General features: G+C 37.6%; 1 protein-coding gene across 22 annotated transcripts in view; it reads right to left on the bottom strand.

Annotated features, from left to right (window-relative positions):
• Nucleotides 1–26572, bottom strand: part of PHF21A (PHD finger protein 21A) — a 211263-nt gene that overhangs the window by 115962 nt on the left and 68729 nt on the right. Inside the window, exon 1 of one of the 22 annotated variants that reach the window (XM_017858144.1) lies at nucleotides 18472–18564. The exons of the other annotated variants lie outside the window; for them this stretch is intronic. Coding sequence (XP_017713633.1) covers nucleotides 18472–18489 — 18 coding nt within the window. The 5' untranslated portion in view covers nucleotides 18490–18564. Of the gene's footprint in view, nucleotides 1–18471; nucleotides 18565–26572 lie in introns of those variants that run through there. 22 annotated transcript variants of the gene reach the window in all.

Genomic DNA, 26572 nt, shown 5'->3' with positions numbered 1-26572 from the left:
GCCTATACCAGTGAGTGAACTTTTACAGGAAATTCATGTATGACAAGGGATCACATAGTAAAGCTGTGTTCCAATGCTATACATTTTTAGCCACCCAAGCTCAAAGCCTCAGAATCACCTCTCATTCTTTCTTCCTCTATCTTGTGGCCCAGTTCCAAATAATGCCTAATCCTGTCGATTGTTCTGCAATAATGTACCTTCCAACCTCTCCTCTCCATACCTCGTCCCTTACCAGTGTCAGAAATTGTTTCCTTAGCCTTAAGCCACAATAATATAATTCTAACTATACTCCCACACCCCATTTCTTCCTTTCCATATAGCACTGCCAGATTAACAGCAAGAAAACATAGCTCAGATTGATTATGTCACTTCCTTGGATAAATAACAACAAAGAATCACAGACTATTACTGTTGGAGGGGCCCAGAGTAGGAAGGGAAGGTAATGGGAGCTGGAGCCTGGAAACAGGAACCCAAAGATAGTACACAGGACCCATGAGGTGAAGGTCTGGCAGGATTTAACCTAATTGTTCATGCAGTCCATACAAAGTCATTATTTTTCTTAAAAGTTGGTAATAAACATGTATAATAAGGCAGTTATATATTTTACATTGTTTAGTTAGTGGATTCTTTTCTCTTTAGATTAACAGGTGCTCCGAGGCAGGTCAAATCAAAAGGGTTTGGCTGAGACTCTTTTGTCCTCTGGCTTTGTCTGTTAGGTCTAATAGTGTCTAGAAAAGAACTCAACAATTTTTTTCCAGAGACTTTACTAACACTATACTCAAAAGCTGGAAGAATCTGTAAGTACTCAGGGGTGACACTCACTCAGAGGCTATGGAAATGGGCTGAGACATAAATGCTTGATTAAAGTTAGCAGAAGCATTATTAGGTACAAGGAACTGGATTGGATTTGGTCACAGAGTTACCTAATTTTCCCCAATGCACATCTTTTTGTTCTCTTCTACACTAACATGAAAACCATAGCTTTATTAGCTGATAACTTAGACCACAATCAAAGCCCAACTCTTAAGTGCTGCTTTAAAAAGAAAACTGTTTGAATCTCTACAAATTTCTCAAAAGGAGACACACCACAGTTTGATTTAGATAGTCTAGAGCAATGTCCAGTGTCCTTACGATCACCCTGCTATACAAAATGATGCCAATCTCATAAAAAAGCAAAAATATCATATTTTCCTATTTATAAATGTAATACAATTTCATTTATTTTTTTCAAGAAATTAAAATATCATGTAATATCCTCTCCACCCCAGAAATAAGTTCTGTTACTTGTTTCTTTCTAATGTTTTTCTGATTTTATATAACAATTTGGGATCATATACTGCACAGTGTGCTACCATGTCCTTTGTTTATTTAATAATGTGTCATGAATACATTTCCATGTGAAAATCAGTATCATCTACTTCCTTTTCTTAACAAGTGCACTCATAAATACACCAAATGTTTTTTCAATTCTCCCCTATTATTTAAAAAACTGTAATGAACATTCTTATAAATGTATCTTTATTCACTTATCTGAATCCTTCCTGAGAATAAATTCTTAGAAATCATGCCGCTGGGTTAAAGGGCAGCCTAATTTAAAATGCAGATTTCTACTCCAAAACTGCTGTCCAAAAAGGCTGTATACTTTCATCAGTCGAGTAAGGACTGCCTGTTTGTCTATCAAGTACAGACTTGATACCCTTAAAATTTATCAGTTTCACGAGCAAAAAAAATTTCATTATTGTTCTAACTTGTAATTATGATTAATGAAACTGAACATCTCGTCATATTTATTGGCCATCAGTGATTTTAATATGGTTAACGATGCATACAAGAGTGTAAGTGCATGTGTGAATGTACATATGAATGTATAAGTATGTATGCATACATGTACATATAATCTCTAAAAAACGGGCTAGTTTTGGTATCTCTGAATCCCTAAAGGCCTCTAATTGCATCCCTCTCCTGCCCAAAAGGTAGTTACTATTCTGAATTTTTTCTTTCTAACTTGACCACTTACAGAAGTGTCCATATATAATGTTTTATTAGTTTTTATATATTCTGTGACTTGTATTTTTTCCCAAGTCTTATGAAATTCTTCATGTTGATACATATACCTGCAGTTCATTCATTTTTTAAAAACTACAGTATGGTATTCCACTGTAGGAGTGTCCCATAATTTATCCAGTCACAGGATATTTGGACTGATTCCATTTTCTGTTGTTGTTAGTATTATCGTTGTTAGTATTATTATTGTTGTCGAGGCATAGTCTCACTCTGTTGCCTAGGTTGGAGTGCAGAGGTGCAATCATGGCTCACTGCAGCCTTTGCCTCCCAGGCTCAAGAGATCCTTCCACCTCAGCTTCCCAAGCAGCTGGGACTACAGGAGTGCACTGCCACACCTGGCTAGTTTTCGTATTTGTGGTAGAGATGGGTTTTGCCATGTTGCCCAGGCTGGTCTTGAACTCCTGGGCTCAAGCACTCCACCAGCCTCAGCCTCCCAAAGTGCTCAGCCCATTTTCTGTTATTATTAACAAGGCTGCTACAAATATTCTCATGCAAGTCCTTCTGTATGTCTGTAAGAGGGTCTGCAGAGCTGCATTGTCCAACATTCTATCTACGCATTAGCCATGTGTGGCTATTGAGCACTTGAAATATGGCTACCCCAAACTGAGATGTGCTGCAAGTGTAAAATATAAACACCAGATTTCAAATACTTAAAACTGATTTCAACTCTGTTTACTTTTTTGTAATGTGGTTGCTAGAAATCTTTTAATTACATATGTGTTTTCTGTTACATTTCTATCGGACAGTGCTGCTCTAGAGTATATATCTAGGAGGAGAACTGGTGGGTCATAAAGTATACACATCTTCAAACTTGCTAGAAAATCAAAAATTGTTTTCCAAAGTTGCTGAACAATTTTATATTCCATTCAGCAGTGTATAATGTTTCTTACTGCTCTATCCTTGGCAATAATTGTTGGATATTTTAATTTTTGCCAATCTGTCAGAAGTAAAATGATATCTCACTGTGGTTTTAAATCTCATTTTCCTCATTACTAATAAAACTAATCATCTTTCACATATTTACTGTCCACTGATGTTTCCTTCTCTGTAACATATACTAGTATTTTTACTTCTTCTGAGAGTTGCCTTAATATTAGTGCCCACCCCCCTCCCCCCCCGCCATTGCATATTTTCCCTTGGGAGGCTCATACTTTAGATTTATAAGAACTCTTTATATATAAGACTAATAACCCATTGTCACACATGTGTTAAAATATCTTTCTTGAATTTTTTATTGCTGTTTTGCAATTTTGTTTTTACCGCCTTTGCCTTACATAAAGTTTCTCTTCTTTCTTTTATCCTCTTATGTTATTAGGTCCTTTCCTATATGGTTTCTGGTCTTCTTATCATGCTAAGGAAGGTCTTCCACACTCCAAGATAAAAAGAACAAAAAACCTGTTTTCTTTTAGTATTTTTATAATTTTATGTATTAAATCTCTAATCCACTTTAAATTTGTTTTTTAGTATGATGTAAAACAGAGGTAACAGCAGACAAAAATTACGGTGACTATCCAGCTCATGACAGGTCTCCCAGTGGCTATCTATGGCTGTGCTACCTGCCTCCTTTCCTGGGGAGGCTTTCTTTTCATGTTCACCCTTCCCCCAAACCAAACACTGAGACATATGCACCTGCAGAAACCAACATGTCATATGCGTAAGAAGTCTTACATGACCCAGTTTCCTGGGATACAGTGATTGGTCTGAACCCTACAAGGGGATAGTGGGCATGTGACCCTGGCCACACATATCAAAGTACTTCCTCAAGTATTTTCAACATGCCAGAGAACACTTTTCTTCAAAAGGTGACAAAACCTGGAAACTGCTAAAGGCTACATTCTCTACCACACAGAGTTAGTCTACCGTAGGTAAAAATGAAGTGGAGAACATAAGATATAAATAAAAGAGTAACTAGTCTATGAGAACTGAAGAGGTTTGATGCTTCTTGCATTCCTGAGGGAATACTCTTCCCTATTCCCTCCTTTCTACAATACCTTAACATCCTCCCAATACGTCTGCTCTCTTTTTGGCTTTAGCTAGTTTGAGCTGAATGCGTAATTTGCAATCAAAATAGTCCTGACTAGGAGCCTCACTTGATATTTTTTCCTGAAGTGGACAGCCAATTGTTCTTATACCATTTCCTGAAAAAAATCCATCTTTCTCTACTGATCTGAACTATTATCTCTATTATATTAAATTCCAATTTATATGAATGTTTTAAGTTGTTTTGCTCTGTTAATCTGTTTGTTCCTTGCCAGCATCATACTGTTCACTGACTATAACCTTCTAGTATGTTTTGATTCTGTCAGTTACTTCATTCACTTAATGTACTTATTTGGTACACCACATTGTGTTAGCCACAGAGAATATTCCCTTGAATAAGCAGATGGAGTCCTCACTCTCACTGAGTTTAAAACCTAGAAGCATAGAAAGACAAATCATTATGATAAAATATAACGAGTGTTAGGATAAAGGGAATAAGGTACACTAGGGTAAACATCCAACAGGTGGACCTAACCTAACCTAAAGGTCAGACAAGGCCTCTAGGAAGAAGTGGTTTTACACTGAGACTTGAAGGATGTGTATGAGCTCACCAAGGTGGGGAGGGGAACAGTGTCTCAGAAGGGAGACCAGTAAGTTCAAAGATACAGAAAGACTAGGGTCCATTTAGTTGTGAGACAAGTTCAAAAATGTCTAGAGTTTGGAGAGAGAGAGATAAGAGAGATTGGAGAAAGTAGGTATGTATCATACAAATTTGCGAGCCATGTGAAGATTTTGGACTTGGTCCTAAGAGCAAAGAGAAGACACAAAAGAGGTTTTAAGCAACCATTTAAATTTGCATTTTTGAAGATTCACTCTAGCTACAGTAAAGAGAAGGGAAGAAGACTGGAAGCAAGGAGATTCAAAAAGAAACTCTTTAAATAAGCCAGGCAAGAGATAATAATGGCCTGGGCTAAAGTAGTGCTTATGGAAAGAAGATAGATTTAAAAAGATATCTAAGAAGAAGACTGGCGGAACATGACGATTGAATTTCAGAGATGAGAGAAAGGGAAGAATCAAGGAAGGCTTTCAGAATCACCATTGATGTTTAAGATTCTGACTTTTTTATTGTAGTAGACTGTGGAAAAATTTACAGTCATAAGAAACATAACTGAAAACACTGGAGAGAAAATAATGAGTACAGTTCAGGACATCCTGAGTTTAAGATGCCAGTATGACACAGAAGTGAAGTTGTTCAGTGGGCAGCTGGGCTAGAAATGTAACATTCTCCTTAATTCTTTTTCAAAGTTTCCTTGGTTACATCTGGGTGAACTTTAGACTCAATCTGTCAAATTCCCCAAAACATTCACTGGAATTTTGAAGAGAATTATAGTAAATTTATAGATTTCGGGAGAATTAACTTCCTTAAAATGTTCAATCTCCCCACCTAGAAAGAAGGTATGAATGATCTTCATTTAAACTCTTTTATGTCCCTAAGTAAAAGTAAAGGTATAGGTATACACATTTCTTCACATTTCTGGTGAAGTTTTATTTCTAGCTTTTAAAAGGTTTCTTGCTTTTTGACTAGACTATTTTTTTCCACTGTTATTTCCTCACAGAGTACTGCGGACATAAAGGAAAGTTCTTGGTTTTGATTTTACCTTGTATATGGACACCTTACTGTTATTATTTGTAATAAGTCATTGATTTTCCTGGTTTCTCTAGGTAGACAATCAGGTCATCTGCAAATAATGATGATATATATCTGTTGTTCCAATAGCATTTTTTATGTTTAAAAAAAGTTTGTTTTTGTAGAGATGAGGGTCTTGTTACGTTGTCCATGCTGGTCTTGAACTCCTGGCCTCAGGCAATCTTCTCACCTCAGCTTCCCAAAGTGTTGGGATCATAGGCAAAAGCCACTGCACCTGGCCAGCATTTTGCATTTTCTTGCCCTATATTATTGTACTAGCTAGAATATCCAGAATAATAATCTTTCTTCCCTTGGTTGGTATAGCTAATAGTTTGTTAATTTTGTTGATCTTTTCAAATAATCATTTTTTGGTTTTGTTTATTTTACTGATTCTTTAATTTTGACTAATTCAGTGCACATCCCTACCAAAAATTTTTTAGAAAGGCTATGTTTGCAGTATATTTTGTGAGTCCAAATATATCTTTCTTTGCCTTTCCTAAGTATAAAATTCTAGTGTCACAATCCTGTACCCTCAGAATTCTATGAAATTCCATTATCTTCTAGCATTCAGACCTATTGATAAAAAATGGAGAGCTCAGCCAGAAGCGGTGGCTCACACCTGTGATCCCAGCACTTTGGGAGGCCAAGGCAGGTGGATCACCTGAGGTCAGGAGTTAGAGACCAGCCTGGTCAACATGGAGAAACCTCGTCTCTACTCAAAATACAAAATTAGCCGGGTGTGATGGCGCATGCCTGTAATCCCAGCTACTTGGGAGGCTGAGACAGGAGAATCGCTTGAACCTGGGAGCTGCCTCTGTTGCAGTGAGCCGAGATCGTGCCAGCGCACTCCAGCCTGGGCAACAAGAGTGAAACTCTGTCTCAAAAAAAAAAAAAAAAAAAAAAAAAAAAAAACACAGTGCTTATCTGATTCTTATCCTTTTATAAGTAACTTTTTTGGTGGTTGCTGTTTATTATTGAGAAGTTTGTGGGATTTTTGTCTCTTTACTTGAGAACTTGAACAATACGGAATGAATCTTTTTTTTTCCCCTCCCCAAATTATCTTGCTGATTGATTAGTAATGAGCTTTATCTTCAAGATCTGAGGCCAATTTTTCAGCTCAGAAATTTTTTTCTTCTGAAATTCCTTTTAGGATCACTTTTCTTTTGAAGCTCCTATTATAAAATTTTAAATATCTTTAATCTAGTCTCCATGTTTATTTTCTCTACCATATTTTCCTTCTCTTTGACACTTGCTTTATTACAGAATTTCTTAAGTTTCTTCTAATTTGCTAATTCACCTTCTTGCAGAGTCCATTTTGTTATCTGCCTCCCTCTCTTGAGTTCACTTGTATACTCCTATTTCTTTCTCTCTCTCTTTTTTTTTTTAGATGGAGTTTTGCTTTTTTTTTTTTTGTCACTCAGGCTGGAGTGCAGTGGCACAATCTCAGCTCACTGCAACCTCTGCCTCCCAGTTTCAAGCGATTCTCCTGCCTCAGCCTCCCGAGTAGTTGAGATTATAGGCATGCGCCACCACACCCGGCTAATTTTTGTATTTTTAGTAGATATGGGGTTTCACCATGTTGGCCAGGCTGGTTCTGAACTCCTAACCTCAGGTGATCCGTCCTCTTCGGCCTCCCAAAGTGCTGGAATTAGAGGCGTGTGCCACTGCGCCTGGCCTATTTCATTCTTTCAAGAACTATTTATTGAGCACCTCCATGTGCTACATACTGTTCTAGGCTCTTGAAGGAGGTAAAGGAGTCAGTTGTGTGATTATTAGTTTACTATTGTTTATGATATAAGACATGAGGCTAGGTAATTTATAAAGAAAAGGAATTCATTTCTTACAGGTATGGAAGCTGAGAAGTCCAAGGTGGAAGGGCCATATCTGGTGGGAGCCTTCTTGCTCATGAGGACTCTCTGCAAAGTCTCAAGGCAGCACAGGGTATCACATGGCAAGGTGGCTAAGCATGCTAGCATACTTGCTCAGGTCTCCCTTCCCCTTCTTATAAAGCCACTAGTTCCACTCCCATGATAACCCATGAATCCATGGATTGATTAATCCATTCCTGAGGAGAGCGCCCTTATGATCCAATAACCTCTTAAAGGCCCCATCTTTCAATGCTGCCACATTGGGGATTAAATTTCCAACGCATGAAACTTGGGGGACACATTCAAACCACAGCACTATCAAAGAGCTTTCCAAGCAGAGAAAACTGTGTTATAAAGACCTAAGGTGGGAGCAGGCTTGAAATGAACAGAGAACAGCAAGGAGCCCAAAATTACTGGAGCAGAGTGAGCGGGCTGAAAGTAGGGGAAAAGGAGGGGTTGTGGGGTCTGACAGACAACTCTGAAGACTTGACTTTTATTCTGAAGGTAATGAGAATAGCCTATTTTTGTTTTACTGATGAAATAATATGATCTCAAATCTTACTGAGAATACTAATGAAACATTTAAAAAGTTATCTCCTGTTTTGTGCATTTGCTGTTTTAGTATAGGTAGGGTAGAGAATTTGTTTCGATTACTCAGCTTCATTCCCCACTTTCAATCTGCTGATTCTCTTCATAGAACTGGTAATTTTTTCTTGTCTGCTTATAGTTACAAATAAATGTTTAGCTAAATCAATATATGTGTGGCTGCAAAAAGTCCAAAAGCCTTTGTCCCAGGCATAGTGAATATATGGGGAAGCCTGAGAATAGTCAGGTAAGTACAGGACCCACCTTGAAGGAAGTAGCTCACCACGATCTTTATTATAATATTAATTCTCAGGAAGCTTGCAGGTGTCAGCATGAAGAATTCTATACCCTAACAGTCATACTCCTCCTATGAATCAACAATATCTTAAAAAGCAGGAGAGGCACAGGCTCAATTTTAGATCTACAAAGACTGAATTAAGTTTGATATTGCACTCCACCCTTCTCAGTAGTAAAGACAAAAGGTCAATATTATAAAGAACAAACTAAAATTACAGATCACTATCAGGATCTCAGTCAAAACTGCACAATCTGCAGCTTTCTAGAGTCCTTGACTAAAGTCAGAGGAAATAATTTTAAAATTTCCCTAAGATTAAAATATCTGCATGAATGAAAATACTGAGTACTTATCAATCTGTTTAGCTTTCTGCATCTTCCCAAGACTTCCAAGTAATATATCTATTTTTAAAAACTCTCAAATGAGTTTATTCTTATTTGATACAAACAGCACTTTTTGGGAAAAAGAGATTAGGCCTTTTATAAGCCTAAAGCACATGTAACTGAAAATGTTCCAGTAGAAGAATGCAACCTTCCAAGTCTTTTTGTGCTGGCTTCTGAGTATGAACTATGCCAGATATAACAGGGTTACTAGATGTGGTTTCTTCTGAACAACCTCTGGCAGTAATCCCAAGTGACTTTTCACTCTACTCTTATACTTTAGTGGGTAAAACACAATACAAGTCATGTAAGAAACAGAGTTTCATTAAACATAATGGTCCCACCTCAGTGGAGAACAGAGAAGGATGGAGGCAAAGTGGGGAGGTGCTGGAAGGAAATACCTGCACTACAGTGATGATACTACTGGTAGTTATAAACAAAGAAAAATACTATTTGGCACAGACAATAAAAGTTTTTTTTAGTATTCTTTAATTCCAAAACAACTTAGCAATCTAATTATAAGTAGAAGAGAAAATGTCTGAATAGTGATATTTAAAAAGTGGGGAGGGGTGAGGGCTTGGGGTACTGTAGCCCTTGTACAATGTAAAATAACTCTGAGAGTAAAACAGTGGATTACTCATTATTGCGGTACATTAGAAAATTAGGGTTTAGCAACTAATACAATCTAGTGCACTAAAAATAACAGTATGCACCGAAGGACTATATTAAAAGGTCCTGCTGGTAACAAACCCTTGCTCACAATTCCATCCTGAAGCATCTTACATGAAATTGCATACTATGTTGGAGAGCAGAGGATTCTGTGTATGTTCAAATTGAAATACCACTGCAATTTTTTTCTTATAACACTGATTCTTTCTCATGAATTGATTATTTAAATAGCAAAAACCCAGGAATAGCTTCCCCTTTCCTCTTTGGTTAAATATAAATCTATTTCACCCTTAGTTAGAACTACAATGACAGGAAGACTACACATACACACACACACACACACACACACGCACACACGCACGTACAATTAAGGTTCTTGATCTCTAGCCAGAGTAAGAGTTTCCCAGGTTGGCCCCATCCTTTGTCAACGCACTAGATTTGAGCACGCCTGTACAGTAAATAGGTCGCCCTCACTGACTTTTCATGGTGAATATAGTAAGGCAAGCACTAGATGCATGGACGTCTTTCCCTTTTTTTAAAACATGTATAAAAATCCACCTTCTTATTCTCTCTTTCCCCATAGCCCACCACCACAGTTTCAAATACAGAAGTGGAAATAGTCACCTTTTTTTATAACTGAATTTTCTCAATACACAAATGCTTTTTAGAATACACAGTAATATGTCGCTAGAAAAGATAAAAAGTAAGGAGCGTGGAAAAGATAAGTCATTAACAAATGAGATCTTAGAAACATTTAGGATGTTCAAGGAAATTACTATGTCAATCATGATTTGGGCATTGTGCGTACTTCTTTCGAGCAATAACTTTTTTGTTGCACACTACTAAAGACAATGAAAACTGATTATTTTTTAGTCATCTGAGTCAAGTGTTTATTGGGAAACCAAGGGGTAATCTGAAAGTCTGAAGTCTCTTCATTTTGGTTTCAATTATAGCCAGGCCAAAATAACCTGCTTCTTTCTGGGGTAATGTGATTTATTAAGTGATGTATGTACGTCAGAATTCCAAAGGTACAGGTCCTACCCAATTTGTTTCTTTATAAGCATACTCCATACATGAAAACCCAGATTTAATATAAAGAAAACATTTATTTTTAAGACTTTTTATTTTGTAAAATTTCAAACATATGTAAAAGTTCAAAGAATAGTATAGTGATCCGTTTGATAAATCAGATACCTATATATCCTTCCATGCTCCCTGAACTATCATACATCTTTCTTCTCCCATGAACCATCTGAAAGTATGCCAGATGACATTATTACATTTAACCCTTAAATACTACACTAGTAGCCATTTCTATTACAAAAGGATCTTGTGTCTTACAGTAAACACAGAGCCCAGAATTCCTCAAAATTTTACACTCTGAGATCCTGGGGACAGAATTCATCTCTTATATTTTTAAAATCCTGTATGTTTGCTTAAGTGTTAAAAATGGCAATTTCCCTACTATACTTAACATGATTTGAGATTCACAAAACATCTTCTGGAACACAATCATTGTCTATAGGAAGCTGAATAAATAATTCCTCAGAAGCACCAGTTCAATATTATACTGGTTATTTTTTAGGGTGCCAGGCAACTTAATATAATAAATATTTTTTATAAAAAGCAAGCACATCTTGAGGCCTGTGGGAGAGCCACATGACAAAACATATTCCTCAATAGGGCATATTCCATATTTTTACGAATACTTGAATCAAACTTTAAGACTGCTGGACAGGTATTTGGCCATTGTAAACTGGGAGCTAGAATCTGACAGTAAACCAGAAGATCCTAGAAGCAGCCATATTAGTATGTCTGATAGTGCAGCTCCGGAAAGTTTATCACCACTTGAGCTGTTCTACGCTGAGGTACAGGACGGGCCAGGTACACGTTATGAAACTCAACTAAAATCATTGAATGGTTTTTATAAGTCCTAGAAAACTAAAGAAAGAGACTGGTGAAATGTATAGCATGTCTCCTAAACAAGCAACCTGAACTCTCTCAATCTCATCCGTGTCTTATGACTAGGACATGGTGCTGGGATCTGAATGTTAGCGTCCACTCAAAATGCATATGTTGAAATCTAATTCCCAGTGCAACTCTATTAAGAGGTGAGGTCTTTAGGAGGCCATTAGGTCACGAGGGCCCTCCTTCATGAATGGGATTAGTGTCCTTATAAAAGAGGCCTGCGAAAGCTTGTTTTCCCCCTTCTGCCATAGATAGCACCTTCTTGCTATGTCCTCACAGCAAGAAGGTGCTATCTATGAAGCAGACAGCAGGCCCTCAGAAAATCTGCTGATGCCTTGAACATGGACGTCACAACCTCCAGAGTTGTAAGCAATAAATTTCTGTTATTTATAAACAATCCAGTCTAAGGTATTTTGTTATAGCAGCCTGAATAAACTAATACATGTGGTAATCAGGATCTCCAGATCGCTCTCCATCCAGAATTCCTATTATTACTCTAACTCTCCTTCCTTTCTCATCCTACTGTCCTACCCCTCCTTTCAATAGAAGATACTTGAAATTTTAATTTTGTGAGAATAAAAAGATGGCATTCATGTTTAAATGCCATTTGGGTCCCTTAGACGTAAGAAATTCAATCAATGTAAAGTACACTTTAAATAGTAATTAAGCAGAAATAAATGATGTGGGAATAAGACTGATAACCTATCAATGATCCCATTCTATCCAAGGACTTCTTTTGAAAGTTATCATGTCCAAATAGAAAAATAAAACATATTTATGTAACTGTGGAATTTGTTCAGAAACACCATGCATCTGAAGATACAGGTTACTGCTGTTTACTTACATCATCACCTTTATCAGTACAAGGTTTTCCTCAAATTAATCCTTTCTGGTTAACATACTACATTCTACATCTAGAAAAGCAAACAGAATGGCAGATAAAGCCCCTATCACAGTCCTATTAGTTATTAATGTCTGCAATGCCTCCCTTTCCACTGGCCTAGTGAAGCTTTGGCCCCTGAAGTGATAAAGATGAGCTCTGCCAAACTGTTCTCCATCTCTAAGGCAGTATTAACATGTTACAAAGTGCCAAAAGGACCATTAAAAAAAAAAAAAAAAAACTGACCCACTTTTAGAAGTCAGCAGCTTTTTCCTTCTGGTGAAGTATGAATATTTAAATCAGGCAGACAAGTCAAGAAGCAAACATTTCATCCTGAATGCAATGCCTGCATCTCCCACTCAGAGCTGAGAGGACCCCAATGTCATATACCCACATTGAAATGAATGCTCACTTAGGACTCCAAAAGGGCAGTTTTCTAATCATTTCACTGTTTTTCAGACTTGAAGTTTTACATTTGGATGTGAGTGCAGAAAACAGTAAAAGATGGATCACAGCAACTGCTTCAAATTATATACTTAATGATTTATATCAAGCATAGTAGAATTTAATTTGTAGTAAATCAAGCAAACTGAGGAAAGGTTAAGATTGTGGTTAACAGCTGTAAATTTGTTTTTACCTTCATCATAGAGTAACAATGCATTACAGGAGTACTACATTTGAGAAGATGGTAAACTTATCATAATAAAATTGACTAGAATCAAGTTTCAACCTAAGCACTACTGTTTAAATGAGACAAATAATAGCAACTATTAACACAAGATACAGGAAAACAAACTGGAAGATAAATCAAATTACTATTCAAAAGCTGTTCTATAGTACAGCTAGAGGTACCTTTTGGCTTTATTGAGAATACATTATTAAACCAAATGTACCTTAAATGAGCAGAAAAAAAAAAAGAAAATTCATGCAAGGTAAATGAAGTAATTAGAAATTTGAGGGTCAGCTGACCTACCCAAATCTAGAATGAAAACTTACAATGGAAACTCCCAATCTTTACACTTCCAGTGACCCCAGTACTACTTTTTCCCCTCCCCTTTCCACCCCCATTTGGATTTCATATCTTATTTTCCAAACAAGCAGCATTTCAAGTAGCAACCTGTGTAACCTTCACACAGGGATATGCAAGACTTCTCTTATTGTTTCAGGTAACCCAGATTAGGAAGCAATGTTATAAATCCATTTTGCTTCTGCAACAGTTACCCAAACTCTTTTAAACATTAAACATTAAATCTGTGCTTTCACTCACAAACATTCTCATTTCTAAGCAAACAGGCCAAAATTTCACAATTATGAAATAAAATTCCTTTTAATGAAAAAAATCTGCTTTCTTAACTATATACCTGGCTTCCTTCTACAAGATAAAGAACTGATTTAATTCTCTGAATATACTGCCTTAGCAAAACACACACACACAAAAAGCAGACAGGCCAATGAAACCTTATTTCCTCCAATAGAAACTCATTTTACCCTTCAAATGCTAAAGTATTCCATTCAAAAGATAGCAACTGATCAAAGCTTTCAAAGCAAGTGTAGTTCTAGGCAAGCACAGTATGGTCATATAAGGCCTTCTAGTACCAGGTCCTGTCATAACTACTTAATCCTATTTTTGATTGTAGCCCAACACTTTTTATGAAAAGTGTTACACATACAGCAAAGTTCTTATCTTTGTTTTGTGTTCATTCCTGTATCGCTGCCTTAGCTTGTGTGACTCCCCTGACTCAGAATGCCTCCATTCTTTCTGTTTCTGCAGCAAAGTCCCAATTGGGTTCCCAAGCTGTTCCTGCTTTCTCTCTTCTCATTATCTATACCACATGCTAACTCTTCACTGTGTACTGTCCTGGCCTACCATGCGTGTTTATTTCTTTTTCCCTATGGAAGATCATAAGCATTAACACACATTATTACACCAGGTATTAACACAAAGGAGAGGCTGAAAATATACTTCCTGGCTGATGAATTTCATATAAAAATACATAGTCAAAACTTGCTGAGGGGAGTTGGGAAAGGTAGAGAAAGAACAGAGAGGTTGTCTGATTCAGTGGCTGATATGTTTTTAGGACACTACTATTACTCCAATCTAATCACTTGCTATATTTTACCCAAGTAAGCAAGCTAGGAATTGGAAAAAATTTATTTAGAGCTTCTAAAATTAGCATTTTATGTCCTAGTAAACAGAATCACAAGGACTCAAAGCACTACAACGTAGTCAAAAAAAGAATGGTTAGAAATCAAGATTCTCTCTTGGAATATTTAGTTAACTGAAAAAGAGAAGGGGCCTACCTTCAAAGGAAATCACTATCTGTTCTCTAAAACACGTAGGTTACTAGACTTTTTGGAAGCCCTACTCTTGCCTTCTGTGAGTTTCTTAACCCCCCCTTCTGCTCTAAGACCCCTTTATGAGACCACGGCAGCCAGGTGTCTTAGTAAGACTCTGCTCATGGTTTACCTTGAGATGTGGTCACCAGAAAAATGAGGATAAACTCCTCACTGGGTTGGACTCAATAGCCCAAGAGTTCACAACTGGCTGTTTTCTTGCTTACAGAGATAAAGTACCATATTAAAACTCAATACATTTTGGGAAGAAAAGATAAAAACACAAAAAGAGTCTGTCTTATCTTCAGAAATGCAATTCTCAGCTTTGTGAGCTCTGGCATTCAGCTAGCCAGATTACCAAGCTTATTTGAAAGCTGAAGGCTTTGCCCTGACTCCATCTTTTGCTATTTTCAGGGTTTGTTTTCATGAGTGTCCCTGAGCTTATGCACATGTGCTTCACTCAATTCACACACATCAGTGAACAGCAGCCGCAGAAATCCAGGTCCACAGCAGGAGGTTTAATTAACTGTACACAGGACAGTGCCAATAGCACTGGGGCCATCCTCCTATGGGGCAGCACACTAACAAGGCTAATATGCAAGGGAAACCTACTTCTGGAGGCAAAAAAAGTCTTTCCCCATCAAGCAAAATGAGAGATCAATATGGCAAAAGAGAAACCAAAAACCAAAACAAACCAAACCCAAACCGAAAACCCTTGCCAGGATAGCCTCAACAAGAAACCAGAGCTTCTCTTCACACAGGGCAAGAGAAACGCCAGGATTTAATGTTTGCCATTGTTTGGGTCAGGCTTCAGTCTGCTTTTCTAATGGTTATTAGAAGCCATTCTAAGGCAGTCTCACAGAGGCCTTTCTAATCATTTTGCGCATATACTTCCCTCATATATCTTCTCTGTCAAAAGGGTTGGTAATGGTATTACGCCACAAGACAAAAATAATATTAAATGATGATGGCAGTGGTGAAGATCTAGGTGGTAATGCAGATGGCAAATGAGCTTTCTACATGTAAACACACTATAAAACCCAACAACATAGAAAGAAGCCTGCCTTCACTCTGTGAAGTGTCTGGACAAACGAGAGTAGTTTCCAAATCCTGATCAAGGATTTCTCCCATCCACACAGCAAGACACACAGTTGTCACTGCTCCCCATGATGAAAGTTCGAGTCAAAAGTGTATATTCAGAAGTTTGAGCTGTTTGCTAGTCTAGATTGAGGATGACATGGGCAGGTCAAACTAAACAGCTTTACCTCTGATAAAGTTTAAGCTAATTTAAAGTGATTCAGGAAGGCTATTTAAACATTTTTCTCATGTTTAACAAGTAACAAACTTTTAGAAAATAAATGTAGTTGACCAAATAAATATCACTACGGACAAATTAATGAGCAACTGGTACAGTATAGACCCAGCCTGAGATAAAGGCTTCAGGCAGGTTACTTTGCTCTAGCTCTTTTGATACCAGTTCCCTATGTAACTCATAGGGATGTAGGGAGGGTTAATTTGATAATGTCTGTAAAATGCTTTGAACTCCTTAGCGACAAGTGACATAAGTGGTTACTATTATACATTGCTGGAGTTGAAAACATGAAAGAAAGGGAAAAATACTCCTTGATGGTTTATTATGAAGCATTTTTATAGGCTGGTAAGGTATTTTATAATTGTTTTTTATTAGTTAGTCCTCATTATGTGCCCAAGAGATAGGAAATATTCCTGGCTTGTCCTTCTGGATAAAGAAACTAAGTCAAGAAGGTAAATGACTTTTAGTTAGGAAGCATTATTATCTCCATTTTTCAGGTAAGGAAAGCAAGACAGAGAAGGTGAATGACTTTTCTAGTCACATTCAAGAACTGAAAGGGTTAAAGCATAATTAAGAGTCTGGAAGATATTACTATTTCTTTGCAATGTTCTGACATTGTTCTGACAAGAAGGCAGTGACTAACAACCAGAAAGCCTGAGATTAAATACTTGCTCTACCATTTCTTGGTTGTGTAAGCTTAAGAGAAGTCACTTTTTCTTTGTGTCAATTTCATCTGCATGGTGAGGTCCAGTGGGGATCAAATTACATAAAGCATGTGAAAACTCTGGGCAAACAATGGCACACTATGCAAATAAGTTATTGCCATTATTAGGCTGGTATCCTTATTGAAAATATGGGTTCTCCTAGCCAGTACAACTTTGAATTAAAAGACATTTCAGTGCCCTGAGACCAAATGAAATATGTAATACTTTTTTTAAAACAGATTTATGGAGATACAATTCACGTATCACACAATTCATCTACTTGAGGTGTAAAAGTCAATGGCTTTTAACATATCCACAGTTGTACAACCCCACAATTAATTTCAGAACATTGTCACTGCCCCAAAAGGAACCCTGTGACATTAGTAGTCACTCCCCATTCCCCAACCGCTCACACATATCCACAATTCCCCCAGCCCTGGGCAACCATTAATTGACTTTCTGTCTCTAGGGAGGTGCATATTCTAAACATTTCTTACAAACAGAATCATACAGTATGAGGCCTTTTGTGATTGGCTTCTTCTACTTAGCATAATGTTTTCAAGATTCATCCATGTTGTGGTATGTATCATTCTACATGTAGTACTTCATTCCTTTTTATTGTCAAATAATATTCCACTGCATGGCTATACCACACTTTATTTAACTATCCATCAGTTGATGGGTTGTTTCCACTTTTTGGGTGCCATGAATAATACTATGAACATCCATGTAGAAATTTTTGTTTGAGGGCTGGGCATGGTGGCTGACACTTGTAATCCCAGCACTTTTGGAGGTTGAGGCAGGTGGGTCACCTGAGGTCAGGAGTTTGAGACCAGCCTGGCCAACATGGTGAAACCCCATCTCTACTAAAATACAAAAATTAGCAGGGCATGGTGGCATATGCCTGTAATCCCAGCTACTCGGGAGGCTGAGGCAGGAGAATTGCTTGAACCCGGGAGGCAGAGGCTGCAGGGAGCCAAGATGGTGTCACTGCACTCCAGCCTGGGCGACAGAGCAAGACTCCATCTCAAAAAAAAAAAAAAAAAGTTTTTTTGTTTGAACGTATGCTTTCATTTCTTTAGGATCTATACCTGGAAATATATATACCTAGGAATAACTGCTCAGCCACATGGTAAGTCTATGTTTAATATTTTGAGAAACTACCAGACTGTTTTTCAAGTGGCTGTACCATTTTACATTCCCACCAGCAATGTCTGAGGAATAGATAATTGAAGGCAGACCACAGAAGGGAGACTATTAGCTAGCTGTCTGTTAGGGAATAGCTGAACTAGCTCTGTAGTAACTAGCTGTCTGTTAGGGAATAGCTAAACTAGCTCTGCAGTAACTAGCTATCTGTTAGGGAATAGCTAAACTAGCTCTGCAGAATGACAGCTTGTGTTACTGACAGCAGGGATGACAATGCTTCACACCAAGTTTTCGAAAGGAGAGATTATCGTTGTTGGGGCATTTTCCTCCTTTTCTCCCCACTTGCCTAGGCCTGGTCCAGGCCAAGGCAATATAAACAGCGTTTTACACACAAACTAATGTTGTTCCCATCTCTAAGAGAAAGTAACACAGAACTGTCAGAGCCAGGCTTTAAAAAGTCCTCTATCATTTCTCAAATCCTGATAGTAAGGTATGTTGTCCTTTTGAGTCTCTATAATTGCTGTGTAAAAGTTATGAAATTTTTTATGCCCTCACCATTCCCTTTGATCCATTAGGTTGAACCCAGCCCAAATACATACGTTCAGTAGGTCAAGCATAGGCTAGCTTCAACACAGTGTATTCCTCTACAGTGGCATCTGCAAGCCAAATAGAACTGGTAGAGGGAAACAGATGGCTTCTAAAAGGGGAAGAGAAGAAAAACAGAAGGTCAGGTAGAAGAGGGTGTGGGGGGGAAGGAGGGATAGAAAGAGGATAGGAGAAAGGAGAAGCATATTTCTGGTTTTGCTCTTCCCACCTGTCACAGCACTCTCCTTGCTAGTTGCCAGCATGCTCCCTTGCAAACACAGCTGCAAGTGACAAAGAGCAGCCACTGTCCTACTCGGGGGGTCCCCTCCACGTTCCATATTGTAAACTGTACTGAAATGCCAATTGTTTACAAGAAAGGGAATTATGCACCCATTAGAGTCACGAATAGCAAACTGCTGTCTATATCCAACAAATTAGCACTGAGAACCATAGGTTCCCTACAAAACAACGTTAAGACTCTCCAGCAAACAATAAAATGCAACAGAATCAAGAGATTAAGTACTAAAAAATGTGGCTTATTTTAATTTTGTATATTTGTCAGACCTGTGATTAGCTCAATCAAAGTAAGACCATATTCTATCATATATTTCATGTAGTCACCACATGTTCAATTTGCTGTATTGCTCTGCTCTTATGCAATTAAAAGAAAATTAGCAAGTCTCTCCCCAGCAGAGTTAGCGATTGCCACTAGGGATTGCCACTGAAAGGAAATGCTTCACGCCAAGTTTTAGAAAGAAGAGATACTAGCTGTCGGGACATTTGCCTCCTTTTTCCCCCCTTAACTTGGCCTAGGCCAAAGCTATGGTAAAGGGAACACAAGCAGCTTTTTTACACACAGACTAATGTTGCCAGCAGCGTTCCAGTGGCCTTGTTCACGGCAGGAGAAGGCGTAGGGACCAATACCACTGGGTCTTGTTGAAGAAAAGTGACCGGCTTACTTTGATCAACTGAGTGGTGTGCTGATCAGTGTGATTTCCCTGTTCTGCTGACTGTGAGCATGTTGGGGAGAGCAGGAGAGCTGGCTTCTGAGAGGCCCATGCAGGGAGGCAAATTCCATAGCTGCTAAATCACAAAAAGCAACGAGAAATAAAAAAGGGCTGAACTGGAAGCAGACACCTTAATTCTGCCAGCATGTTACTTACTGACATAAGCATCTCTGGGAGGGGAATGAAGTAGGTACTTCCATAATTTTAATTCATCAATTGTAGTACTATACATAAAACTATTAAGCACAATGTTCAAGAGCATAGTCCAAGCTCCTGAAACTATAATTTACAATTTTTAATTACTTCAATTTAATGGAGAAGAGAAAGAATTGGAATTAATAAGATTTTTAAAAATTAAAATTGAGAAAACAGGAACACATCAGCCTATGTAGCTCTTGGCATCGAGACAAAAGAAGTATGTCCAGCACCTGAGTGTGTGTGCAGGACTACAGCTATGACATACACCCCTCTCTACTATTTGCCAGAGAAGCAGCTGCTGGATTAACATGAGTTAATCTGCTTGCATGCTACATAGATTTTTTTCTAGTAAATTGCAAAAATTTACCTAAAGATAAATATAGCAGTCTCTGAGTTCTCTGTCCCATTCAGCTGCTGCTGAGAAACACTTCTGTTATCTTAAATCTCATCAGCAGATTGTACTCCTTCCTGGGAAACAGCAGCAAAAAGTAGCTTTCTAAAAGCATAGTTAGTCTCTCTGAGGTAAAATACACCACATTTAAATGGCTTCTTCCAAAAAGGATAACTTTCCACCTTTCAAGTTTTAATTCTTGATAAATAAAGTATGTGGTTTCTTACACTAGATCTAATCATCGCTGCTTTTAAAGAGTAAATAGTCAATTGCAAATTGAGCAAATTGCTTTGGCTATCCTAGTACCAGAAATGAAATGGATTAGGTCAGCAGGTGGCATGTCATTTCAGTGCTGCCTGGGGGCCCAAAATACAGTTAGGTCATTTTTATTCTTGTGACAGCCGGAATGAAAACCAGAGCATTTAGCATTACCTCCCACCTCCATTCTCATACCATCTTGGGCACAAAAGAGTTTACTAGGCCTTCATTTCCAGTGTCTAGACTCCTTCTGGGGCCTCGAGAGACACATGGGTTGAAGCTGCCTAAGGAAACCTGAAATAGAGTACTCTGACTTTGGTCTTCAGAAACACAAAGCTTGTCTACACAAGGAAAACGGAATTCTCATTTAACCAGCTGTTTTTAAGTATGCCAATGTGCAATTCCATTCTGTAGTACTTCCTTGAAGGAAGAGAATGGTAATCATGTCTCAACTCACGGGAGTGAGGAAACTGGTCTCTGCTCCCACGGAGGAAGACATTAGAGGAAGACAAAGGATTGGATGAAGGAATGGACTTAAGCTAAGAAGCAGAAAGAAAGGTGATAGCGGGTGGGGAAACATGCAGAAGAAGAAAAGGTAAACTGGGACAAAAATTCTTCTGTACAGAAACCAGGAGCTTGTTGCAATGGTCGGAACATTTAAAATATCCAAAAATAGCTTTTCTATCAAGCCTCCTTTCCCCTATATGTGTTTCAAACTACTAGTAGAATTCCAAATATAAGGTAGCCTCCCAAAGTTTACTCCTATGAAAACAGTCAATGGAATAGTCAATAGTCAAGGCTGAGATGATCCAGGAGTAGCACATGACCCAGGCCTAAACAATGAGGGGACTCTAGTTCCCCAGCCACAAAAGGATGACTGATTCGAAAATGGACCTAAAAATCGTGCCCATGCTCTATGCTGGTACTTCCAGGAAAAAACAAACAAATAAAAAAATTTTCCTCTTCATTGGAGTTGATTAAATGGCAGGTTGTAAACCTAGAGCTGCCAGAGGTAACCTCTGCCAGTACGGGGCAGCCTGTAAGCAAATGAAGCCAAAAGAGGGAGAAAGTGTCCTAAAGCTCCTAAATCCATCCATGCCTGAAAGCAGCTATATCCTTGAACTTACTAGTTATATATACCAATAAATCTCTTTTCCTTCAACAACATTGAATTGAGTTTCTATCACTGGAAAGCAGAAGAGTCTTCACTCATACACCTACCAAATACCTTTGTACTAGCCATTCAACCTCACTGCCTATCAGTTTTCTGAGCTCTGAGAAGAAAAAAAAAAAAACAAAAAACATGTTTACTTTACAGAATTGAAAACTGCTAAGTACTACACAGGAGCCAACAATATTTTAACTAAAACAAAAGGTAGGGATAGAAGAAGTAAGATAGTCATGGAGCTAAATTGCTCCTAGCTGCTAGTGCTGGTAAGAAAATATTCTATTTCTATCAGTTTTTCACCATGTGCCCTGGTGAAATCTTTATCAAAGCAGTTAATCGCCTAGTAAATCTTTAAATATTTTCCCTTTTACTTCCAGTTAACAAGGCTTTTCCACCTTCTTGGACATCTCTGACCAAGCCATCTTACCATGTTGGGAACAGTTCCCCCAAAATCTGGCCATAAACTGGCCCCAAAACTGGCCATAAACAAAATCTCTGCAGCACTGTGACATACTCATGGTGGCCATAACACCCACGCTGGAAGGTTGTGGGTTTACCCAAATGAGGGCAAGGAACACCTGGCCCACCCAGGGCAGAAAACTGCTTAAAGGCGTTCTTAAACCACAAACAATAGCATGAGCGATCTGTGCCTTAAGGACATGCTCCTGCTGCAGATAACTAGCCAAATCCATCCCTTTATTTCAGCCCATCCCTTCATTTCCCATAAGGGACATTTTAGTTAATCTTGTTTCCCATAAGGGATGCTTTTAGTTAATCTAATATCTATAGAAACAATGCTAATGACTGGCTTGCTGTTATTAAATACGTGGTGGTAAATCTCTATTGGGGTTCTCAGCTCTAAAGGCTGTGAGACCCCTGATTGCCCACTTTACATCTCTATATTTCTGTGTGTGTGTCTTTAATTCCTCTAGCGCTGCTGGGTTAGGGTCTCCCCAACCGAGCTGGTCTCAGCATTACCAGGCTTACCATGATGAATAAGCAAAGGGATCACAGAAAGGGAAAATTAACAGTTCCATCTTCAAGGGGCATGTGTGTGTGTGTGAGTGCCCACGCAGATACACATGTGCTACAAGATGAAGTAGAAGAATAATTCTCACATGAAGGCAAATCAGGGATGAAAAGAAGCTACTTCTACACAACAAGGTGAAAATCTAAGGGCCTCGAGAAATGTACCCACTCCCAAAGCATTATTCTTCTAAAGGCAGAACTGAACGATTAGGACTACACTCTCAATTCAAAATTCATAATTAAATGTAATGTGTATTTTGGAAGTTGATTTAGTGTTCTGATAAATGTTTGGTTTCACAGAACACTAGATCACATCTCTCATGGATAGCAGAATAAAACACTTTTTATAATATATGTACCTGATTTACAAAATGTCAATATGAAAGAACTACTAGTGAAACAAATACCTAAAAAAGTAAAGGGTACTAACTTCTAGTCCTCTTTTGATATAAGTGTATAAATAAAAGCAAGAGATGCACAACTAATATTTTGCAAGAGCTAGGAAGAAAAATCATAAATGTGCTATACTTTCAACCTCCAAAGTTGCTGGACCTAAAGATTAAGTATAAATGAAATCATTCTTAAGAGGATATTTTATTTTAAGATGTTATCAGTATCTTTGACATCAATTATTCTTTCTTCATTATATATATAATTACATATATACTATGGTAAAAAGAATCCCATGGCTCAGCATGGAGTTCTAACCTTAATCAGTGTTTCATATAGGCTGAATATTAATTTTTTTGTCCCCATCTTATTCAATGACTCATATAAAATATTCCAGATCAATGAGTTTCAATCCTCATCTTCCTCCTGTTCTTCTACCTGGTTAATCTGGAAGTAACATAATTTGTAACTCCCTTTGCTGTTAGCAACTATGTGCAATCAATCACATAAATTATTCTTCTTCAAGGATTTTTTTGTGATATATTTCAAAACCTTTTGGAAAAGGCACCTCAAAAGTTACAGTGGCCTTGCTCTTGCTGCATGTGATGGTTACAACCCCTCCAATGAGATTCCAAGCTTTTCCATTCACTTTCTCTCGGAGAACCTGCTAAAAATTGGCAGCATCCATGATTCCATTCAGATCTTGCTTCTTTTGCCCCCCTTCGCCACAAGCTTTTTTACAAGCATCATCGTGGCAGTGGAGGAAGAAAGTTGAACATTAATATTTTAAGCAAATAAAATATATGATGCTTTTCTTGAGGCTTCTGACCCACTAAAATGTTTCTGAAAACAAAAATACACTGGTAAAAGTTGTATTCCTCTGACTACAGTCAAAAAAGAATTTCAATCAACTCATTTTAAAAAATGTTTTTCTAAAAGGAAAAGCTGAAAGTCAGAGTATTAATATGATAGTAACCCTTGAAAATTATATTACATAAAGTTTCTTCTCTAGCAAGATTTAAACAAACAAATCATTAACTCTGACAAACTAACAACATACAGATTTGCCCCCAGATGATTCAGGAATAAAAATGCTATGTCAAATTGGCTTGAGGTTATCCAATTCAGTTTGTGCAATATTAAACAACTTTAACTAAAATCCACTTACCTATTCCTACACATCTTTGTATGCCTGGGTGCCATTCTCAAAGATTCTGATTTAACTGGTCTAAGGTGCAGTCCCGTATGCAGGATTTTTCAAAAGCTTTTCATTTTGTTAGGGTACAAGCTAGGGTTGAGAACCAGCAGTTTACAAGAAGATGTGGCACTGGCCTTCACATCAAAGACTAGATCTTATTACTCTACAATTGTTGAGAAAAATCATTACTATTCAAATCACTGTACTCTCACTAATATGACACCAGAAGGTAAGTTCCTTAAGATGAGAAGCTTTTTCAGCCTTGTTCATCACTGAGGCTGAGTGGAATGCCTCCAAATAATAGATACTCCATAAATATTTGTGAATGAATGAATTAAATGCTGAAAGATTACCTTTCAGCTCTAGTACCCTGATGCAATACAATAGAAGCTCTCTTAACCAGTAATGATTAGGACCAGCAGTTGATCAGATAAGGAAAAAAAGTCATACAAAGCAGGAAATCACAAAAATTTGATAAGCATACCTAAGCATTTTATTTCAGTTTAAATGAACCTTCATTTGCTAATCTTGTAATATAGGATCAGACTTTCTGTTTATATGGATCTACAGGTTAGAGTGCCAAAATGTCTTTCTTTCATAAACCATAACTATAATGCATCCTCCACCATTTCCATTTTGGACTTTTAAATTATGGCAAGAACTTAAGATACTCTGAAGCAATCTGAATGTGGAATCCTTCTGGACATTAATAATTTACCCCATTCTGTTATAGTTCTCTTACCCAAATATAACTAAGCAGCAAATTTTTAGTATTTTTTTAATCATTTCCAAAGCATTAAATTATAGATTTCATGAAAGCAATTTGGTTTTTTAAAACTCATTGGTTTAATAATAGTTAATTAAATTACAATAACAAGAACGAATGGCAGAATCAAGTCTGGAAACAAACACAACTTACTCTTGATAACTGGTCTACAACTGATGGGAAAAGTATAGAGTACACAGTAACCCACTAGAACCGGCATTCAGAATGAGGTGTGACAATTAAACCAATGAGTCAGTTGAAACTTTGCTCTCCACAGAGCTTTCACTGTTATACAAATGCTAGCCACAGGTTTCTTTCCATTGACCTTTCCAATTCCCTAGAGCAGTCAATTCATCCCTTTACTAGTAGGTCATCTGAACTGAGATCCAACAAAATTACCAAGTCTATACATTACATCATCAAAGGACTGTCAGGCACCGAGGCAGCAGGAGTCATGGAATCTCTTAATATAAACGCCCAACAATTTACATGCAGACTCCCTGATTTACCTTTAAGGCATTTATAAGTTACATAGCAGGGGATTCATTGAAAATATAACACGATCTAAGACTAAAATCAGAATTTTTAAAAGCTCAACACATTATTTTACTTGGAGTTAAAAGGATATGGCAAATTGAATAGTTTTGTTTTGCTAATTCAGAATCAGTTCCCATTTGGCAGGTGTCTCAAATGAGGACACTGGCGACAAAGAACTGGTGCCACTAGGAGGCTCTTTAATGCACCTTTTATTGAAAGTCTTGACATTTAAAATATTTTTGCTTCTTTATAGCTCATGCAATACCTTCTCAATGAGAAGTTTTCCATGTAACCTGTTTTTTTTTTTTTTAAATAAAGTTATTGCTTCTCTGTTTCCTATCTTAAAGTAACAAAATACCCTTTATGTAATTTAATGCCTCCAGTTTTGAATCTCATCTTATACAGAGAAAACAGAACTATTTAAATTTTTTTAAGTTAGGTAGCAATTTAGCAATTTTGTTTTCATTAAGTCTTTCTCAAGAGAGTCAATAACTCCAATCTTATTCCATGGGATACCTGGCAGGGGATTCAGAGAGCAAAACAGGCTTTGCATTTTCACTGGCTTGGGCTGTGTGGGTCAGCCCAAGATTTTAAAAAGAGAAACTGGACTTTTAAAAAACAGGTCCTTGTAAAAGTCTTTCTAAAACGGGGAGAACAGAGACAGGAGAAATTAACAGTTTCTGTTAATATCAAGAAATCTGAACTTGTTCAAGACAGACAATGTAATTTTTATGGCTCATAAAACACTGTTTCACCTGTATGTTTACTTCACCAATAATGGTTCTCCCAATCAGTGAACCAGGATTTAGTTGCAGAAATACAATGTAGATTTATTTCACATTTGCTGCTGCTTATAAAAGACCCTTAGAAAGGGAAACTTTCAGATTAGCTATAGAATCCTTGTGCTTCCTGAAAACTCTGACACTTTTAGCCAACAATCCTTATGCTGTCCTCCTCCCCAGGACTCAGTTCCATAAAACAATTACATTATTTATAAGCACAAACAGTGGGCTGAGGTGCTTTTTGTTTATCTATTTTAAAAACTAATCAAGTACCTCAGCTTAAAGATAACTGATTTTGTTGCTTTAAATGGCTGGGCGCCGTGGCTCACGCCTGTAATCCCAGCACTTTGGGAGGCCAAGACGGGCGGATCACGAGGTCAGGAGATCGAGA

This window comes from Rhinopithecus bieti, unplaced genomic scaffold (assembly GCF_001698545.2).
Source record: "Rhinopithecus bieti isolate Rb0 unplaced genomic scaffold, ASM169854v2 scaffold_46101, whole genome shotgun sequence".
Lineage (NCBI taxonomy): Eukaryota > Metazoa > Chordata > Mammalia > Primates > Cercopithecidae > Rhinopithecus > Rhinopithecus bieti.
This window is presented reverse-complemented; position numbering and strand designations above follow the sequence as displayed.